At 42.1% G+C, this 20,970-nt stretch overlaps 1 protein-coding gene across 1 annotated transcript in view; it reads left to right on the forward strand.

Moving 5' to 3' along the window:
• Positions 1-20,970, forward strand: part of pdia5 (protein disulfide isomerase family A, member 5) — a 34,794-nt gene that overhangs the window by 1,008 nt on the left and 12,816 nt on the right. The window contains exons 2-11 of the mRNA XM_078795050.1: positions 4,951-5,077; positions 6,601-6,688; positions 9,560-9,643; positions 9,724-9,769; positions 9,861-9,953; positions 10,108-10,168; positions 11,657-11,724; positions 13,064-13,155; positions 16,549-16,620; positions 17,324-17,460. Of these exons, the coding sequence (XP_078651176.1) occupies positions 4,951-5,077; positions 6,601-6,688; positions 9,560-9,643; positions 9,724-9,769; positions 9,861-9,953; positions 10,108-10,168; positions 11,657-11,724; positions 13,064-13,155; positions 16,549-16,620; positions 17,324-17,460 (868 nt within the window). The remainder of the gene's footprint in view (positions 1-4,950; positions 5,078-6,600; positions 6,689-9,559; positions 9,644-9,723; positions 9,770-9,860; positions 9,954-10,107; positions 10,169-11,656; positions 11,725-13,063; positions 13,156-16,548; positions 16,621-17,323; positions 17,461-20,970) is intronic.

Here is a 20,970-nt window from a genome sequence, read left to right on the forward strand (position 1 = left end):
ATGAATCTGGTGGATTTTCTTGAGTTTTATTTCACACTTCAGCTGTTTACACGAACACAGGATCATTTTATAACCTTTGAATCAAAGAGAAATAGTATCAAAATACTACCCATAGTTTGTCACAAAGGACCAATAATGGTGCTTGCATACCAGTGGTCTATCGGTCTTCTCTTGATTGCAATCATTTGATTGGTCTAGGTTGTACTTGCAAAGCATTTCATTGGAGCATAAGTGGCATAGAAAATGGATGGTGGATGGTGCTGCAGTGTCCCCTCTGTTCACCACAGGGAGCCAGAGGAGGGAAGCTGACGTCATTGCAGCGCTACAGCAGGCACCCACCAATAAACACATCGCTCAGACTTAATGCATTATGGGAAAACTTTAAACAAGTATTGGTACATGCTTGTGTATTTCTCAGGTACACCTCTTGAGTGTTAAGCTGCTGGGTGATGAGTTTAGTGTGAGCCAGACTGTTATATTCAATGAGCGCCTGCGATTTCCAAGGGGTTGACAAGCTCACCGTTAGTGCTCTGATAGATTGTGATTGGCTCCTGCCAAAGAAAGTGCTACCTTTTCTTCACTGACTTGCAAGCGGCATAGTATTTAACTGATGAATAGTAGTTCTGAAACAAAGGCGACGTCATGAGATTCGAATTTAGCCTCCAACAACAGTAAATGATGGCTGTTGAATAGGGCATATTTTTGTATTTTTACACAAATTGCCTGAGACATGATTGCCAAAACTGGCATTTATTGCAGGTTTGAATGATCTCACAACAGTAATAATATGAACATAACAACACTGCAAAGTTTACCTGACCTCACTTGCTGTGTTTTGGTCTACTTCCACGCCCTTTCATGGGCAGCCTTCTGCAAACAAAGGCGGTCCAAGGGTCTGTGTGTTGCATTCTGTGTGTGTGTGTGCACATTAGGTCATACTTGTGACATGCTTGATGCCTTTTATGCACATATACATACACATCAGAGCAGCCTCCATGAAGGGAAAGAGTCACGGGTTTGACATAAAATGCAGAACAGAAGCTCACTAAAGGCTCGTCGGGCTCATTAGTCAGGAGAACGCGAGCACTTATCAAACTCTTGTCGTGATTTATTCGGATGGAGCGTTTCCTCCACGAGCGTCTGCCTTTGATTAAGCACATTTGTCACAGCAGATGGAGGACGAGATGCTGCAGGCAGAGGCCGAACACCTGCTGCATGCTCACCGCACCTGAAGGGATGTTCTTTACCTGGCAGGCAGATAGAGAAACGTGTGTAAGCGAGCATCAGTGGGCTTTTCTTGTCAACACTCTTGATTTACTGCTCCCTGTTTGCCCTCAAACTCATCACTGAAGCTTTTTTTTTTTTTACCTGTCATAGTATGACAACCAGCCAATATGACAACCAGCCAAACAAAACATCACTAAATATAGCCTAAGCATCCAATGTGAGATCTACATCAAGATTCGGCTTTTGCGGAGATAATCATTCTCAGTTTTTATTAAACATGATGACACTCGATGGTGCGTGTCATCGTCTAATTTGCATAAATATATTTGAATGTGCACGCCAAGATGAAAATAACCTTCCATCCATCCATTTTCTATATAACTTATCCTCACTAGGGTCAGGGGGGCATGCTGGAGCCTATCCCAGCTGTCTTTCAGCGAGAGACCGGGTGCGCCCTGGACTGGGGGACACCCAATCACAGGGTACATATAGACAAACAACCATTCACACTCACATTCATACCTATGGACAATTTGGAGTAGCCAATTAACCTAGCATGTTTTTGGAATGTGGGAGGAAACCAGAGTACCCGGAAAAAACGACGCACGCACGGGGGGAACATGCAAACTAACTCCACAAAGAGATGTCCAAGCGGAGAATCGAACCCAGGTCTTCCCGATCTCTTGACTGTGTGGCTTACATGCTAACCACCTGAAAATAAACTTGCAAAAAATAAAATACATGTTTGGAAATAGAGTTGATCACGGCTTTTCAAATATATATTAGTCAAATTTTTAAATTAATTAAAATGAAGAATTAAAATGTCACGGTTTCATGGTTGAATATAGCCTATTAGTCAAAAAATCTGTATTTTTAATAAAATTTTAGATATTTTTTTTACATGAAATAAACAGAACGATTCCAATTCTAACGTGTGAGTCTGTATTATGTCTTATTTTTTCTTATTACGTCTACCATATTGGATAATAGGAGTGTAAAGGTGACTATAGGGGTGTTATGGCATCTCTAGAGAGCTTTCCTAATGTTAAAAACAGTATTTAGAAGGTCGTAAACAGGCTTTCTGTGCTCCAACTACCAAAATATTCAATCTTTAAATAAGGAATGGCAGCCATTAACCGCGATAAAAGGAAGGGTTAGTGTTTTGTTTCTGAATACATGCTCCTGTTGACACGTGCTTGGGGCCCTAATAGGGTGCAGTAGAAAATGGATGGACGTGCAGCAGGTAGACATCACACTAAAGCTTTTTGTTCTTTGGCGTTGGCGTTGTTCTCATGAATGATGACTGCACGTCGCTATCACCGCAAACAGCCTCCTTTCTGTTTCTCATTCTGCCCAAGTCCAGAGACAAGAGCTCCTCACTCCATCATCACGCAAATGTTTGTTTTTACCCATATTGAGCGTCTGCCCAATGATGCTGTGATATTGCCAACTGAAAATACATTTTTTTACTGCTTGAAGATGTATGATTTTGTCTGCTTATGGCTGAAGCATCCATCAGATGATTGCATTTGTTCAAAAGTAACGTTTGGGCTGAAGCCAGAGTCAAACCTACTATGTTGTGAAAAAGGTGTTTGCCCCCCCCTTTCCTGATTTCTTTTGTTTGTCACACTTTAATGTTTCAGATCAACAAACAAATGTAAATACTAGTCAAAAATATAATTTTTTTTAGGGGGCTTAAGAACATTTTAGGGAGGCTGAAGTCCCCCTAAAATAGGCCTAATGACGCCACTGGTCATGCTGGGTATAATGGCTCTCACTATGGTTGGCTGGAGTCCCAAAGCTTGACAAATGGCTTTATACCCTTTATACCCAGACGGATAGACCTCAATTGCTTTTTTTCCCCATTTGTTCCTGAAATTCCTTAGATCTCGGCATCAAGTCTAGTATGCTAGCATATCCTTTAGAGAATGTTCACAACAACCAAGTGTAAATCCAGACTTACTATTATGGTTTCTGAGGAAGCTGTCAAATTTTCTGGATGTTTATGACATATCATTACGTTGTATTGATCAAACGCTGCCATTCTTCAATGCGTTACTTCCGTCTGCTGTCGCATGCATTGACGCTCGCCCTGAAGGGATTTTCCGTGTGTTTGTTTGGAAGCATTGGACCTCCCTGTTAATGCAAACATCAGAGTGCACAAAGGCCAGTTGATCCGGCCGGATTGACAGTGTAGGTGATAGAAACACAAAGTCTAATCCTCCCGAAAAGCAGTCAAGCTCATGGCTTAGGAGGACAAATAAGACGTTGGGTTCCCGGTGCTGCATCGATGCCCTCGAGTGTCATCACGGAGCCTCCCGTGTTGATCTCAGTCAACAACCTCATCTGAATACTGCATAAATCAACGAGCCAGTTTATTATACAATATATTTCCCTCTTTATGTTGAGCGCTTTAAGAGTCCCACAGGACGTGCGTGCTCAAAGCCCGCTTGGTAATTAAAATGAGAAAATGAGTCTGACAGGTGCGGGTGAACACAGACATCAGGTTGTATCTGCTGAGTGAGCATTCACCGTTTGCCTTCTAATGTACTTCTTAGCGTGCATAAATAGCGACTGGGCCAATTAGAGTGCACGGAATTACCGCCGCTGCATTTATTGCTTTGCTTTTCATCTTCGATTTAAAATGTCTCTGTGGTGTCAATCCCACGTCGGCCGTTTCACGCCATTTGCTCGGACATTGCCGGAGTTGAGGAAGTCACAAAGACGGAAATGCTGGACTGAGACTTTAACAGCATCTTTAAGCCGCGCTGTTTCTCAGCAGTTACATGCAAACGTAGAGGGCAGGTAGGCATGGGTCGGGCACCAGTTTCAAGGCATATATGCGTATTTTCATACATGTACCGTCACATCTCTATTTGTTCATCTTTATAACCAGTTCTGTTAAGACATTGAAACATAACTATGATTTGTAATAATAATAGAAATAATAATTAGAAACTAAAAATAAAAATATCCGTTCCATACAAAGTGCTAACCCTCATCTTCCACTGTTTATCGGCCTGCAGTTCATCACCATCCACTTGGCAAGAACATCCTTCATATTAACATCTCCTTCCGCTACTCACCTTGCCCTCCGAAACACAATGACAGCCAATCAATGTCCACTTCAGGGTGTGAATGACCATTGGTTCCGCTCCCGTGCATTAAAAGGGATTATATAAAAAGGCAACTTGCATACAGAAACCATAAAGATGGAGCTAAAAATTGAGATTAATGCGATTTACAATAAAAGCGGTAAGTATGACGAATGAATGAATGGCAAGATGGTTTATTCGAATTCACTTGCAATTTCAAAGTCAAAGAGCCCGTACTGTGTAGACATCAAGACGCTGAGGCTGTGTCTACTGCACATTGTTGTCATATTGTATGGAAACAAATCAAAGCTCTTAAATCTTTGCGCTGAGATAAGGTAAAAAATAAAATAAAATCACCTTTATGTCGTTGCTTTTGATCCTGCAGACATCAGCAGCTTTCTTCCCGCTGACGTAGCGCAACACGCGTGCGACCAATCATAATGACGCTAATAACGTTATTTATCACGTGGCCTGTTACGGATACGTATTGATTTAGAAGGAGCAGCTACCTTGTGCTGCGAGCAGATCATCACCCCTGCAAGATTACTGTCGAGTGCGCATTTTTCCTAGCTAGGATTCTGGGCCATTCTTTGTTTTGTCTTCGTAACGCTTTGTTTCATGCCGGCAGGTGTGGCTATCATCGGTGCTGGATGCGGTCAAGGTGTCCCCCCTCATAGAGAAGGTCAGCGACCACAAAGACTTGAAGAAACTGCTCAGGACCAGAACCAACGTTCTGGTGCTCTACACCAAGACAGGTCAGAGACACCGGGATTCTAAATCCCAATCCATACTAACCAGTCTTGGGTCTTTGATTTCCAAAGAACCTCCCTCGTCCAGCTGGTTGAGATACCCCCCATGTTAATTTTCCTAACCTGGAGCATCACTCAAGCCAGGGTTAGGTAAAATGTTCAGCAAAGACAAAAGCTGCCACTGCTTGGGTCTGAGGCAATGCCTGTAGTCTAAATATAGTCCAGGCCTGGTTAGGAAAGCACAAAATAAAACACTTGGAGCTTCCCTCCCAACCTGTAAGTCACATTAGGGGGTCAGACAAAATATCAATATTGTGATGTAGTGATACAAATATTGATATTACTGATGCAGGATACGGATCTCCAGCACTACAATGGATTCCTGCATCACATGATTTTTTAAAATTGTGTGAAAAGACACGTTTTGCCTCAGATTACAATTGAGTGCATCACATAATCAGTTCCCAGTTCCTGCCTTTCTAATATTTTTATTTTTATTTTTATTTTTATTTTTATTTTTATTTTTATTTTTATTTTTATTTTTATTTTTATTTTTATTTTTATTTTTATTTTTATTTTTATTTTTATTTTTATTTTTATTTTTATTTTTATTTTTTTATTTTATTTTATTTTATTTTATTTTATTTTATTTTTTTTATTTTTATTTTTATTTTTATTTTTATTTTTATTTTTATTTTTATTTTTATTTTTATTTTTATTTTTATTTTTATTTTTATTTTTATTTTTATTTTTATTTTTATTTTTATTTTGTCACATATAGAAGTACAAGGTTAATTTTCTACCGCTTATTCTCACGAGGGTCGCGGACGTGCTGGAGCCTATCCTAGCTGTCTTCGGGCGAGAGGCGGGGTACACCCTGGACTGGTCGCCAGCCAATCACAGGGCGACAAAATGTCCAATTTTTCCTTTCCTTTGTCACCAAAGCCTTGACTTCCCAGAGCTTTTGTGATGTAAACTGTGTAATATTTACCAAAACATTGCTGGTCGGCAACCATTAAAGATTTCACGCAATTAAGGTATTTCATTACTACAGCTTATGACCCATTTCAGTTTCTGCAGAACAAATCAAAACATGAACGGGATTGCTTGAGTTGGGATACTTTCGGCACAAGATGTTAATACGATTGATGGCATAGCATTTAAGGTTTAGGCTTTAATTGTGGTAATTGTGCTGTTTTGAATATTCTGTGCCGTCGTGGTGGTTTTTGGTGATGTCCATTCCCCCTTTGCTGAAGAATCTAGATCAGAGTCAGCGTACAATCGTCCCATCCTCCGTCTGGTCTCAGCATTGTATGATGATAAAAGGTGATGTAACATAAACTCCCTCGTGGCCGTGTCCGCTGAAAGGTAGTCCTCGATCACCCCTCAACCCAAACTCGCCAGTTTTTCTTCTTCAGAGGTCGGCAGTAACCCTACTCTTCCTCTCAGAATGGGAACACGTCCTTTTGAGTCTTTGCTTGAGAACGGTCCAACAAGACAGAATAGACTTTCTTCTTCTCTGCCCACAGCTTCATCAGGAGATGCCCACCTGAAGCTGCTGTCAGACGTTGCCCAGACAGTCAAGGGGCAGGGGACCATTGCTTGGGTCAACTGTGGGTAGGTATCGGCATGATTGGGAAGAAAAAAATGGGATGAGTCCCCGCCTGGTCCAAGATTACACCTATTTTATCCAAACGTCTCCTCTGACAGCAGCATTAAAGGCGGAACACTTTAGCCCATCAGAACATCTCTGCCGCCATCCATCTGCACAATTTATGGCAGTTTAGGCTCAGTCTGTCAGGTGGCTTATAAATGACTTGATTGCCTCTTCGCAGGAACATCTGCAACTTCCTGCCAGAGTTCTCCTTTTTGCTGTCAGTGAGGACAAACCTCTCTTGTTGTCCGTCTTTACTAGTCTTTACCAGTGCTTTCTATTGAGAACCCTTGAGGAGCATTGTGGCAAGATTGTCCCATAAGCCTACTGAATGAATTGCTGTGCGTACGATCGGGGATCAAAGCGTCAATTGTCAGCTGTCATTTCAGTAATATTTTAACAGTTTAATCTCATTTAATCGACACCTTCCTACTCTAAGAAAGTAGTTCCGGCTAGTTGGTGGGGTCACTTAAGTAAAGCGTCTTGCTTCTCAAAATAAGACGCGTTCAAAAGAGTCATACGTTTGCATCACCATATCGAAGTGATAGCGACGACCCCGCTTCACCCATCCACCCGTACAGTGGTGTGGTGCCAGTAGCGAAGTTCCACCGTGTTTTAGCGGTAACAGTACCTGCTGCAGGATGTGTTTTCATAGTTTCACGTTAAAAATACGGGAGAAATAAGGTATGGTTGTTATGAGTTGTGAGTTTTTTCCGGTTTGTAGTCTTTGTCGACATTACACAGGCACTCCCAAGACACCGCCAACACGTCTTGCTCCGCTCCCCCAACATCGGACGTGTTGTTCTTTCGCTTAATCCCACCTTAGTTTGTGTTTTCATACCCGTCAAGCCATAAATCGCTCAAGCGGGAAACAAAGAACATCATCACGCATGAGGAAAGCGAGGAAGGAAGCAGCTTCCCTTGGACTCCCACTGAAAACGCTGACTGTTGCATTGCTCATCCCTTTTAATGCTGAATGTGGGAGGTTCCGGTAGTCTCATTCAACGCTTGTGGTTCTGATTGCACCCCCAGAGGTCGCTAGAACCAAAGTACCACATATGCTTCCTATGCCAGCCCTTGTGGGCAAACGGTGCGCTATCCGCCATATGTGACTGCCATCCAAATGATCTCATGTTTGATCTCACGGTGGACAGACGGAGTGAGAGAGGCGACGCTGCGTGAGTCCGCCGCCATTCCAACGCGGAGAGTCTAAAGTGACACACTGGGACCAGATGACAGAGGACTTAGCGGCCAAGTGGTATCCAGTGGCCAGATGAATGATCTCATCCTGGAAGCTGCTCTTAGATACTGAAAGGCAGTCTGTCTTTATCAATGAGAACACGAACATCACAGCATCAAATGGGCTTTTCCGTTGGACACTAGGTGCTCGAGTACACCAGTACAGCTTGACGTATGTACTGGTCTTTTTAGATCTTGTACTGCACCCAGTATCTTGTGTAGGTGGTTTGATGAATAATTATGGCACAGAAATAACCCTCTTAGCATGCTGACACATGAGCAGTATAGTCACACTTAAATCCGACTATGCTCATTTTTGGCCCTTTTGTACTGAGTTGTGGACTACAGAGCAACGTACAAACGTTAACCCGCACAGAAAGCTTTTCTAGATCTTCCAGAATCTGCACCTATTCCAGCTGTATTATCCTTAGATTTCCAAAACGTTGTGTTTTAATTTATTCCACCCACGGCCCGCCTCCGGGGCAAGCTCACTGCGCTGTGATTGGTCACACTCCCAAGTCAAAACAGTGCAGCAGAGCGGGGAGGAGGGCAGGCCTACAGCTCGTACCCGGTCACGCCCACATAAGGAAGGAAACGGAGTGTTCAGAAGTTGCTCACTTCCAAATGTGCCAACCTCATAATCTGAAACTTTGGCTTGATTTAAGACGAGAATACAAAATTCTAACATTTATAGGTCAAAAAGTGAAAAAAGCACAACATGTCCCCTTTAAATCATGGCTCAACTCAGCGATATTTGAATCTGATTACATTTTGCAGGTGTACCTAATGTTGCGGTGCAATATTAATGAAGTGCAACTGACATTATCTCAGTGTCAAAATGTTGGCTATTTGAGTTACTTGACACCGCCTCCTTCACCCATCCGTCACTTTTTTTGGCCAGTTGTCCTCTACGTTAGAGGTTATGTTTGTTTCTCGGCCGTGACAAATGACTGGGCTTGGTCTTCTGCAAAGCGTTTTTCATCTACTTATCGAGAAGTGTTCTGGCCCGCTTGTGTGATCTAAGCATCATAAATTACCATCAGCGCTCTAATTTAGCTGACGCCTTTGTCCTAATCGAGTCGGATTAAACTGAAAGTTTGCTTTGACGGAACAATTATGCTGCAAAAATGAACAGCAAAGTGTAATTAATGATTCATAGTCAGACAAAACATGCTAGAGCTGATCTCTTTGGAAATCCGTGTAAATAAAAGCAGTAATGGTGGCGTTGACAATCTTACAACACATGTTGACATGAACAGAACATTTTTCATTAAAATGACCCTGGACACCCTGGACTGGTGGCCAGCCAATCACAGGGCACATATAGACAAACAACCATTCACACTCACATTCATACCTATGGACAATTTGGAGTGGCCAATTAACCTAGCATGTTTTTGGAATGGTGGAGGAAACCAGAGTACCCGGAGAGAACCCACATGGAGAATCAAACCCAGGTCATCCCGATCACCTGACTGTGTGGCCAACATGCTAACCACCACACAAAGCCAGTAGAACCAAACAGACAGCAGCAACCATTTGTATGAAATAATGACATTTCACACGTCTAATGGTTTGAATCCGGTCCTGCTCAGGGACTCCGAGGGCCGTAAGCTCTGCAAGAAAGTCAAAGTGGACCCGAGCTCCAAAAGCGGCGGTACTGAGTTGCTTCATTACAAGTAAGTCTCCTTAACTACGTACCTCTGACTGAGCTTCACGGGCTCCGCTGCTCACTCCTGGTTTTTGTTTTTTTAAATAGAGATGGAACCTTCCATACGGAGTACAACAGGCCCGCTACTTTCAAAGTAGGGTGCTCAGCTTCTTCTGTTTGTAACTATAACTATTGACCTTTTTAAAGTAACATGCCCGACACTGAATGTGTCATCCATCTTTCAGTCCATGGTGGCCTTCCTGAAGGACCCCTCAGGACCTCCACTGTGGGAGGAAAACCCAGAAGCAAAAGACATTGTTCACATAGAAACAGAAAAAGTAAGTGAAGCAAATCACGTGTGAGCCCTCCTGGAGGCTTGCTGAAGTTGCAGCAGGATGGAAGCAGGTTTGAGAAAGCAGACATTGTGGAGATCAACGTGAAGATCCATTCTTATTTAATCACACATTTTTGTCTCTTTGTCGCCGTTTGAAGGACTTCAGGAAGCTCCTGAAGAAAGAGGATAGGCCGATCCTCATGATGTTCTACGCTCCATGTGAGTGTATTTGCTTGAAATCAATCCTGTAGTTTAAAATCTATCCACCTATAAGATTTCTTCCCCCCAGTGAGTTTAATGAACCGACGCCATTTTAGCTGTTGTGATGTCAACACCAGAACACGTTCCAGGCCCCAAAGTCAAACACATGCAGAGCACGAACTCACGCCAATGCCAAGAAAGTGACATTCACAACAATAATAACGTTCACTGATATTGTGTTGTGATAACTATATCATGAAAATGGCCACCAGTATGTTTTTATGTATGTCGCTGCTTATTTAATTCTGTTATGAACTCCCATACTAATATTCTAAGATTCCTCGAATAGATCTAGTCAAAAATTTGGATGTACTTTCTGAAACTGACAGATCGAGAAAGATGAGTGACAGCAATCCATGTTTTGCTGGCCACTCCAGGTGCAAACACACACACACACACACACACACACGAAGAAAGTGACATATTCACAACAATTACCCAATAATGACATTCACTGATATTATGTTGTGGTGATGATATGTTTTACTGGCAGCGATAACCACTGACAGTTATCGGCGGAAGACGAGTGACAGCCATTGTTCTGCCGGGAAAAACGATATTATTATTCTAAGGTTGGTGGTGACGCTGCAATCAGAGACGACCCTTTGGATTTATTGTTGCACGCGATGGCAGATACAGTACCACATTGGGTCTGGCTGGGCATGCCCAGAACACCTTTAACCAACCTCCAACAAAACATCACACTGCATTAAACGTAAACAGCATATTCCACACACAACGTTGCTATTACAATTTGTCAGTTTTTTTGGTTAATAAGTGATTCAATGTTAAATATTCATTCTTTCATTTTCTACCGCTTATCCTCACGAGGGTCGCAGGGGTGTTGGAGCCTATCCCAGCTGTCTTCGGGCGAGACTGTTGGCCAGCCAATCACAGGGCACATATAGACAAACAACAATTCACACTCACATTTGGAGTGGCCAATTAACCTGGCATGTTTTTGGAATGTGGGAGGAAAACAGAGTACCCGGAGAAAACCCACGCATGCACGGGAGAACATGCTAACTCCACACAGAGTGGAATCGAACTCAGGTCCTATAGCTGCGAGGCATGTGCACTAACCACTCCTAAGCCTATGTTAAATGTTAAATACTAGTTTATTGCTTTTCATGTGGCGTACTTACATTATTATGCCATATGTTATCATTACAATAAAGAACAAAATGGTCTCATGATAATGTTGAAAATGCCGTTCGTCTGCAATAATTTGTAGGACAATTATCATCAAGCAAAATTTGTCATAGTGACGGGCCAATTTCTCCGTCTGTAAAAATGTCTGTACACAAACTGAATATTATTCCATGTACAGCATTGTAAACAATTGAGGGCTGTCAAGTGGGGTATGTTGTGGTCATCTACGGCCATGCATGTTTATGACTTGTGATTGTGGCCCATCTATGATGAACTCTCCTCGCTCTCTGACAGGGTGCGGCGTCTGTAAGAGGATGCAGCCCGTCTTTCAGCAAGCAGCCACAGAGACAAAGGGACGATACGTAAGTCTTCCAAATGTCCTCACTCGCTGTCCCCACGGGGGGGGGGGGGGGGGGGGGGGGCATGCTTGTGTTGAATGCTCATTTATACATCTGTAACCGGCGGTGTTTGACTCTCTGCGCTGTGATCGAAGAGTGACGACAGACACAGGGTTGCTGCAGTTGCTGCACTTCACTCTCGGCTGATGGAGTTTAACAAATACGGTGCAGTTAAAATGTGGCCGAATAACGTGCCCCTGCACAGATTACAACACAAGACAAAAATGAGAAATAATGTTTTAAACTAAAGACATTTGTTAAGCCATACACACGCCTACCTCTCACATCGAGATTGTGAACAAAATGGAAGTAGGAAGGAGTGGCCGTGTTGCACTAATTAGGAGCAGTAGGGGGTACACGGTGACGTTCTTAACGTTCCACATCAACATGACAACACAAAGACATCAGGTATTACTTAAATTAAACATAAATTTGTGTAATTATAACATGAACATATATACAATATTTACAACAGCATTATAACCATGTTACACTGTTGTACTGACCTGTTAATATAGGTTGCTCATTAGCTCATTTCATTTTTCACAATTTTCCCTCTCATGCAAAAAAAACGTAAAAGTCGTGAAGTGGATTGGACGGATATGGGGAGCCGCTGTCCCTGCGGAGGTGCTGGGAAAAAAAAAGTGTGAAATATCATCAAAGTCCCAAGTGGGGTGAGGCAGGAAAGCAGGCTGAGGAGCCCTGAAGCACATTGGACTGGTGTGGAGAAAAAAAACATACGTCATTCTACCCACCTTGCTAAAACCAGCCCCAAAATATGACTCTGGGTACCATTGGACCAAGTTGGCGAGGCCGAGAGGGGGGCCATGTTGAACGGGCAGCACATGGTCTCCATACAAATTGGCCAGGTTTGTCTTCGAATAAGACGGACGGTCTATCATCTAAGATAAATGCATAGAAGCATAACTCAGGCTTTAGCCTTATAATATGCCTTACACAAATGAAATGTTTTTTGTGTTTTTTGCCTGTTTTTGGAGAGAAAAAGTTCGAATGGGTAAATTTTTTCCCACAAGTAGCTATGAGCACTATAGTGACGAGAGAACGATGCATAATTCATGTTTCCTATTTTGCCTCTGATCTTACAAAAAGTACAAAAACACCCCCAACTATGTGGATGTGAGAAAACATCCTGTTCTCAATTTCTCTCTTGTCTTTTTTGCTACTGGCATGAATCCGTCTTTGTTTTACTCTCCTCTGATGGTGAAGCACGGTTTTGATCTTCAACGTGTTCCATCTTTCTTTTTCACTTTGCTGACACGTCTTCCCCTTTGTTGCCTTCAAGGTCCTGGCCGGCATGAACGTGCACCCGGCCGAGTTCGACAGCCTCAAGCAGGAATTCAACGTGAAAGGCTACCCGACCTTCTGCTACTTCGAGTGAGTCCTCATTGCTTCCTGGTCCGCAGCGTCGGAGCGGAGACGCTTCGGAAAACATGAGTGTGATGCCTCTTAGAAGCCAGCAGACACGTCGGGTCGAGTTACATCTCACAAAAGTAGCCTTCAAGCCCCTTGTCGTACGTGTTCAAGGTCCTCTCAGTGCAGCTCGAAGGATCTTAAAGTATACCTTAGTGGTGGATTCATTGAGGCTGACAGGAGCTGCTGGCCCGCTCCTGGATCCTTGGAGTGTTTATGTTCTCTAAGATGTTCACATCAAGATGACCTTGCCTTTCTTGTACTGTTGGAACTTGGCTGAAATGACTTAAGGCAAGGAAGTCCAAACTTTTCCCAGCGAGGGTCCCATACAGACAAACTGAAGGATGCGGGGGGGGGCACTACATTAAAGATGGTAAAACTAATCCAATGCAGGTCACGGCACGCTAAGCTAACAGAACAGAACATGGGCATTTTAGCTTTATGTCATAGGCGACTAAAATATCTCATTATATATTTGTAATACACTGAGGACAGGTTGGAGATCTATACAGAATTTTGAGGGTTGGGCATCGTTCTGGTTCCGATTCTGATTTCTTGTTTCAATTCTGGTTCCTAACGATTCCTGATACTGATGCTTTTATGTGTAAGAATCATAAAAGTTTTCTGTTTTAAATGAGGGCGCTAACCAGAATTTTGTGGGGATGAAATGTCTGAACATCTCCATGAATTATTTAATATTATTAACTTTTGATCAACTTTAGTATGAATTTCAACCACTATAGAAACATCTTGAATAACTTCAATATAAATGGAATTTCTTTCTACAGAAGTACGCTTTAAAAAAAAAAAGAGATGTTTACTTTTGAAAAGCTCATGAAAAAAACATTTGATACGTGTTAGTGAGTTTGTGATGCTGCAGCCACTTAAACATACGCTAACCTGAGTGCACACCCTCAAAGACATGTTAAAGATCTGTCTATAAAAAGAACACATTATCACTTAGCACTAGTATACTTTATTTTGCTGCCTCAATGCTGTATGGTTATTTACTCTTATGTCTAATAGGAGCGGGTAATGGCTGTGTGAAGATAACTCTTAGGGTGTTATTTCCTGTCTAGACGCCTCTAATAATGTTTAAAAAGACACATATAGAAGGTTGTAAAAAGGTTTTCTATGCTCCAACTACGTCTTTTATAAATCAGGAATCCTACTTTGCAGAAATTCCACCAATTAACTGCGGTAAACAAAGGATTACTGCAGTAGAGTAGTGCATTACTGTGCATGTCTCAACACACTCAAAAATGCATGCGTATAATATATGTATATAATCTAAATAACATGATAGCAATATTTTGTTTTTGTTAAGATATTATATTTTATTATTATTAGTTAATTCAATGAAATTGAAAAAAATAATTTAAATAAAAGGAAAAATAAAAATTAAAACATTATATATATATATATATATATATAAGGGTGTATATATATATATATGTTATATTCACACGTCATGCATTAAAATTATGATTTAATTCATCATTAGTTAATTCAATGAAATTGAAAAAAATAATTAAAATAAAAAGAAAAATAATAAATAAAACATAATATATATATGTTTTATTTATTATATATAATAATAAAAAATAATAAAAACATTATATATATAATGTTTATTTATTATTTTTCTTTTTATTTAAATTATTTTTTTCAATTTCATTGAATTAGCTAATGATGAATTAAATCATAATTTTAATGCATGATGTGTTAATATAACGTGTGTATACAGTATAGCCAGTGAATGTGTCGTTTAGCCAGTTAGCACAAAATGCTGTAATATGCATGGCAGGCCACCTGCATAAGTTTCAAATGTGACGTATTATAGCCATAATAATCTACTCCCCTTTGCAGCAAAGACAAATATTCAATTATTCACAGCCGTCAGTATGATGCAGTGCAAACGACAAGCACGTGTTCAGTGAATACCTAGTATTCCGTATCAATCATGACTGAGCATTATTGTCTTTTTAAAGGCGGAATTTTCCACGGCCTTGCCTAAATAGTTTCACCCAACAGGGGGCTCCTCTCTGCAGAAATCCCATATTTGATCGGTGTCTGATGAAGGTTCTAACGAGGCATCTGTTCGTCAGCTATTTAATTATCCTTACAGTAGCCTCCCCTCTCCTTGTTTTGCCACTCGGGGCGTTCACGAGCCGTGGTCATACTGCCTGAGTTTGCAGGAGCTCAATGGTCCCGATTTCCACATTAAACACCCTCATTGCAGTCTGGCCTTTTAATTAGATGGGGACTGATTAAGTGCTTGTGTGGTTAGCAGTGTGCGTGTGTGTGTGTGGGGGGGGGTCTGTGCCCATTTGGTCCTCATCGCGTGTTTGCTGACACACACACACACACACACACACATGCATTATAAGTTGGCGGCACATTAGCATTAGCGCATTTCCAGCTAATAACCACATGAGCCCAGTGGCTGCAGTTAAAGAGCATCGTGCTGATAAAACAGGAGCTGATCACTTTGGGCGAAAGCCGGTTCATCAGTGCTGAGCTATCTCGCCGCTGCACCTGCTGTGAAGCCGCGTGTTCGAGGCCCATGCAGCCCCCCCACTTTCCCTTTATGATGATTAACATAACATTGGAGGCTTATGGCAAATTACATCGCCCCGGGCCATATGTGACTTGAAATCCGACTCACAAGTACAGTATGCGGGTGTCCAAAGTGCGGCCTGGGGGCCTGTTGTGGTTAGTTGGTTCCACACCTGAATTCCTTATTTATAAATGCAATATCTTCATATTTGACAGTTACTATGGTACCCATTATGTCATTGTATGGTCATATCACCTCATACTTTGGTACGAGGTACATTATTTAAAAAAAACAACGACCTTAAACTGTATTATGGAAAGCAGGAAGTGAACAAATGTAACAGTTACTGATAGTAAAAGTACCAGATGGAGGGGTAGGATTTAATAAGCTTTGCTTCTTCCTACTCCTTTTGGACATGTGGAACTTACAGTACATTTCTGTTATCGAGTGAAGCAGTGACATTTTCTCACACTTTGAACCCTTGCAGCTTCTACAATGATTCGGCTAATTTGTCGTCTTGCGACATCTCGTGTGCTTCGGAACAGTCATTTTGCACTCGGCGCACGTGGGGAGGTGCACACGGTGCGTCTTTCAGGTTGAAGGCGAGCGTTATTTTCATGTCTTTAAATTTAGTGGGATCTAATAGTCCAGAAATTACGATAATTCGTTATATCACGCACATGTATGTTGCAATATTGATAATGAAGTGCATGATATATGAGGTTATACTAACTGTAGTATATTTTATTTTATTCTAAAATAGTGTTTAAAGTTCTGTTCATGCTGTGTCCTTTTAGGAAAGGCAAGTTCCTCTACCACTACGAGAACTACGGTGCGACAGCCAAGGACATCACAGACTGGATGAAGAAGTAAGTTGGACCTTGACGCACTGGACTAAAGATTGGATCCAAAGCCTGGATCGACCCTGATTAGCCAGAGTAGCATAGGGTTTGTTCTTCTATGGTCTTCCTGACCGAAAACTTTCATAAAGTTACAACGGAAAGGGCAGTTGGGGCGGAGTCCTGTTGGAGAGCACCCGTGTCTCGTTGCTCCGCTGTGCACCGGAAGTAGAAGATTCTGGCAAGGAAATACAAAATGACACCAGTAGGGGAACAAGGGAATAATTGCAAAATAAAAGCCAGGGTGGAATACGTGACAGCAACATCTGGAGTGGATAGACACACGGCTGCATGCATGACACTACAGCCAGTGCATGTGAAGTATGCATGTGCAGGGATTGTGTATCCTGTGTGCTTCCAGAGCCGTCGCTAAGTACCCAAGGTCACAGTGTGTACCAGGAGAAGGTATTAATTAGTGTGGGACAGATGATGCGGTGCTTTAAAAAGATGTGTGTGTACAGTAAGAGTGCAGGGAGTGACCGTGTGTTTATATCCGCGTCCATCCATTCCTGGCAGCGTACGTGTGTGATGTCATCCAGGCGGGTTTGCTTCAGACAGGGTGTGCTCGCATGTGTGTGTTAAGACATGTCGGACATCTGCATCCGATTGCCGCTACACACACACACAAACACAATGCTAGATTTAAGTGCCCCCACCTTCTCTTTTTACGCAGCCCTCAGCCCGTCCAGCCAAAGAGCCCTGAGGTGCCATGGTCCGAGACCGAGTCAGCCGTCTTCCACCTCACAGACGAGTCCTTTGACCGCTTCCTGGACGAGCATCCGGCTGTTCTCATCATGTTCTACGCCCCCTGTGAGTAAGACACCTTCACAATAATCTCACAGGGACAAAATGCCCGGATGAACAGTCCTCATCCTCATCTCTTCCAGAACTTAGACATTTTGCAGTTATACAATATTATCAACAACAATATGGCCTTTTTTTCTCCCATTTTGCACGAGGAAAATAAGCTACTTTATAATATATAAGAAGCTGCACGGCGGTCGAGTGGTTAGCGCGCAGACCTCACAGCTAGGAGACCTGGGTTCAATCCCACCATCTCTGTGTGGAGTTTGCATGTTCTCCCTGTGAATGCGCGAGTTTTCTCCGGGTACTCCGGTTTCCTCCCACATTCCAAAAACATGCTAGGTTAATTGGCGACTCCTAATTGTCCATAGGTATGAATGTGAGTGTGAATGGTTGTTTGTCTATATGTGCCCTGTGATTGGCTGGCCACCAATAATATATTTCATTCAGTTTTCATTCAATATGTTTCATAAGTTGGCTGTTCCTGCGACTTATACTCCAGAGCGGCTTACAAATGAAAAAACTGTTTAAGTTACATAAACACTGGACACCTTTTCTGTTTCTGTTTATTTTTGTGTAACTAATAAGCATTGTGTTAGCATATCTTACACCTATTCAACCTCTATTCTTTTATTGTTAGAACTTGCATTCCAAGAGGACGTAATGTCGGTTTTGGTCAAGTAGTTTGTAAAATAAATTACCGGCAGAAAATGCGACTTATACTCCAGTGCGACTTATATATGTTTTTTTCTACCTAATTATGCATTTTTGGCCTTGTGCGACTTATACTCCGGAGCGACTTATAGTCCAGAAATACGGTGATTATCAGGTTGTTAAAGTTACAGGCAGGAGGAAAAATGAATCGCTTGATTTGCTCACCTGCACAGTACTGGTATTCCCGCCTCTTTGGTGCATTTTTAAAAATAATCTTAGCTATTTTTAAACTTATTGGATTCATCAACATGACCTCATAATTCGCTCATATCAGCCTAATATTTATCAGACTGTTATCATGTTACACAAATTTTATCATTGCTTTGGACATATCACACGGCAACGACCAACATCACTGGATCGACTGTAGAATATCATTTGAAAAAGGCGATATCATTTTACGTCCCGACAGTGAATTCTAATGCCAGAAATTTGGCTGCCACAGATTTGATCATGACAAGACGGCCGCAGTACTCTTTAATAATATAATGATAATAATGAATTCATTTTCTTTTAAAAAAAAAATAAAGTCAAAGGCCAGTAAAAACGAGCCACAGGCAAAAAAAAATGGACTTTGTGTCCACTTAAGTCACCCCTGCTCTAAAGGCTCATCTACACGACCGCTTTATGAATGTAAATTGCTTCAATGTGTGAGCAGATATAGAACCAAGCAGCTCAAACGTACTTTCTCTCTCGCTCGCTCACACACACACACACACACACCCCTCTATTCTACGCTGCTGCACTTTTGCAATTGCTGCGCTGTCACGGCGTAGATTAATGGTCCTCCTCCTGCCGCCATCATCTTACATTTTCTGTCCACCTCTCAGCACAAACAATCTCACTCGGCCAACGAGGCCGTCACGCCGCACATTAGCACAACAAGCCAATGTCTTCTGGAAGTAGCCTAGCGGGCCCGAAATTCATTCACTCATTCTCTAACGCTTATCCTCACGAGGGTCGCGGGGGTGCTGGAGCCTATCCCAGCTGTCTTCAAGCGAGAGGCCGGGTACACCCTGGACTGGTGGCCAGCCAATCACAGGGCACATATAGACAAACAACCATTCACACTCACATTCATACCTGTGGCCAATTGACCTAGCATGTTTTTGGAATGTGGGAGGAAAGCGAAGAAAATCCACGCATGCACGGGGATGGTCTCCTAGCTGTGAGGTCTGCGCGCTAACCACTCGACCGCCGTGCAGCCCCCTTTTTGTATATTGTATATACTATATTAATGAGATACATGATTAGGTATTACACTAATTTGCTTTGGCATTTATAACAATTAGCATACACTGTATTGGTTTGCTTTGGATTAGTTTGAACAACTTTAATGTACAGAAAGAATAAATTTTTCTGTATGCGACCCTCGCCGGAGTTGTCCAAACGTCACGACTTGACGTTTGTCGTCTTTTCAACGTAGCGTCTGCATCAGGAAGCCATTAGCGCTGGTTTAAACTGTCTGTCCCGACTAGCCACCTGGCAAGACCATGTAGGCTTACTTTACTGCAGGGAGCGTGCAGGAAATGACTTCACTATGAGGTTTTTGTGTTGGAGAGCCATGTAACTCAGGATAAACGGTCAAAGTAAAAAAATTAAAAAAAAAATCCAACTCCATAGTGATTCTTCCAGTTTGTTATGGTGATTTTATTTTTAGCGACGTCTGATAAGGTTCGGGCTCCCAATAAGGCGACGTTTGCAGTGTTGGGGTACCAAAGGGGCGGAGCTAGTCACATTGCAGCATGTTCACTTCCAGAATGAGACTAAGGCAGTAAGCCCACTTGGGTGCTGCCCCCCCCCCCCCCCCCCCGGCCTGCAGTCATGCTGAGCACTCTTTCTCCTGACTGTATGTAATATTTTCAGACTCATTTTGACTTCTTCTGTGGATGGTTTCCCTTCGTTAATTCCAGTTTTTACTAAACCCTACTTTTTGTGTGAGTCAGTTTTCTATGACAGCTTTTGACAAAACTTCATGCCAGTTTTTGAGACAGTAGAGAGAGAGACAAAAACAGCAGCAACAACAATTCAACAACAAGTACCGTTAAATTGATGACACAACTCATGCTAACCTGCATATCTCTTATTTATGTTTGTATGGCTTATTTGTCATTATTATAGCTACTATGTATATTGGGTAATACATGTGTAAAGGTGACTATAGGGGTGTTATTTCCTCTCTACGGGGCTCTAATAATTCTAAAAACAGGTTAATTGGTGACTCCAAATTGTCCGTTGGTGTGAATGTGAGTGTGAAAGACAGCTGGGATAGGCTCCAGCACCACCGCAGCCCTCGTGAGGATAAGCAGTGGAAAATGAATGAATGATTAAGAAGGTCAGAAACCGTTTTTTATGATACAACTACAAATATATTCCATTTATTAATATTGAATCCTGCTTCACTTGTGGTGGTGGAGGTCTGGAAACAATTAACCGTGATGAACGAGTGACAAACTGCTTAGGATGCTTTCAAATGTTCACGTTATGGATATGTAGTATTCTACACTAGTCATTAGATGTCAGTAATGTTGCATTGATGTGCCAGAAGGTCCCGCGCGGGGAGTCTATATTTCGTCTTCTTTAGGTCTTAAATGGCATATTTTCTGTCTTTTATGTCTACTATGTTGAGTAATATAAGTGTAAAGGTGACGATAAGGTTTTTAATTCATGTCTAGAAGGCTCTAATGACCCGTGAGGAGCAATCATATTACAGTCATCCTGTGACTCGGCTCTGACTCGGCCAATCATGTCAAAGGAGGGACAGCGTGTTGTGCCCGGGTATGGATCAGCGCTCAAACGGGG

Source organism: Doryrhamphus excisus, linkage group LG12 (genome assembly GCF_037039965.1).
Source record: "Doryrhamphus excisus strain RoL-2023G ecotype Guam linkage group LG12, RoL_Dexc_Guam_v1.1, whole genome shotgun sequence".
NCBI lineage: Eukaryota > Metazoa > Chordata > Actinopteri > Syngnathiformes > Syngnathidae > Doryrhamphus > Doryrhamphus excisus.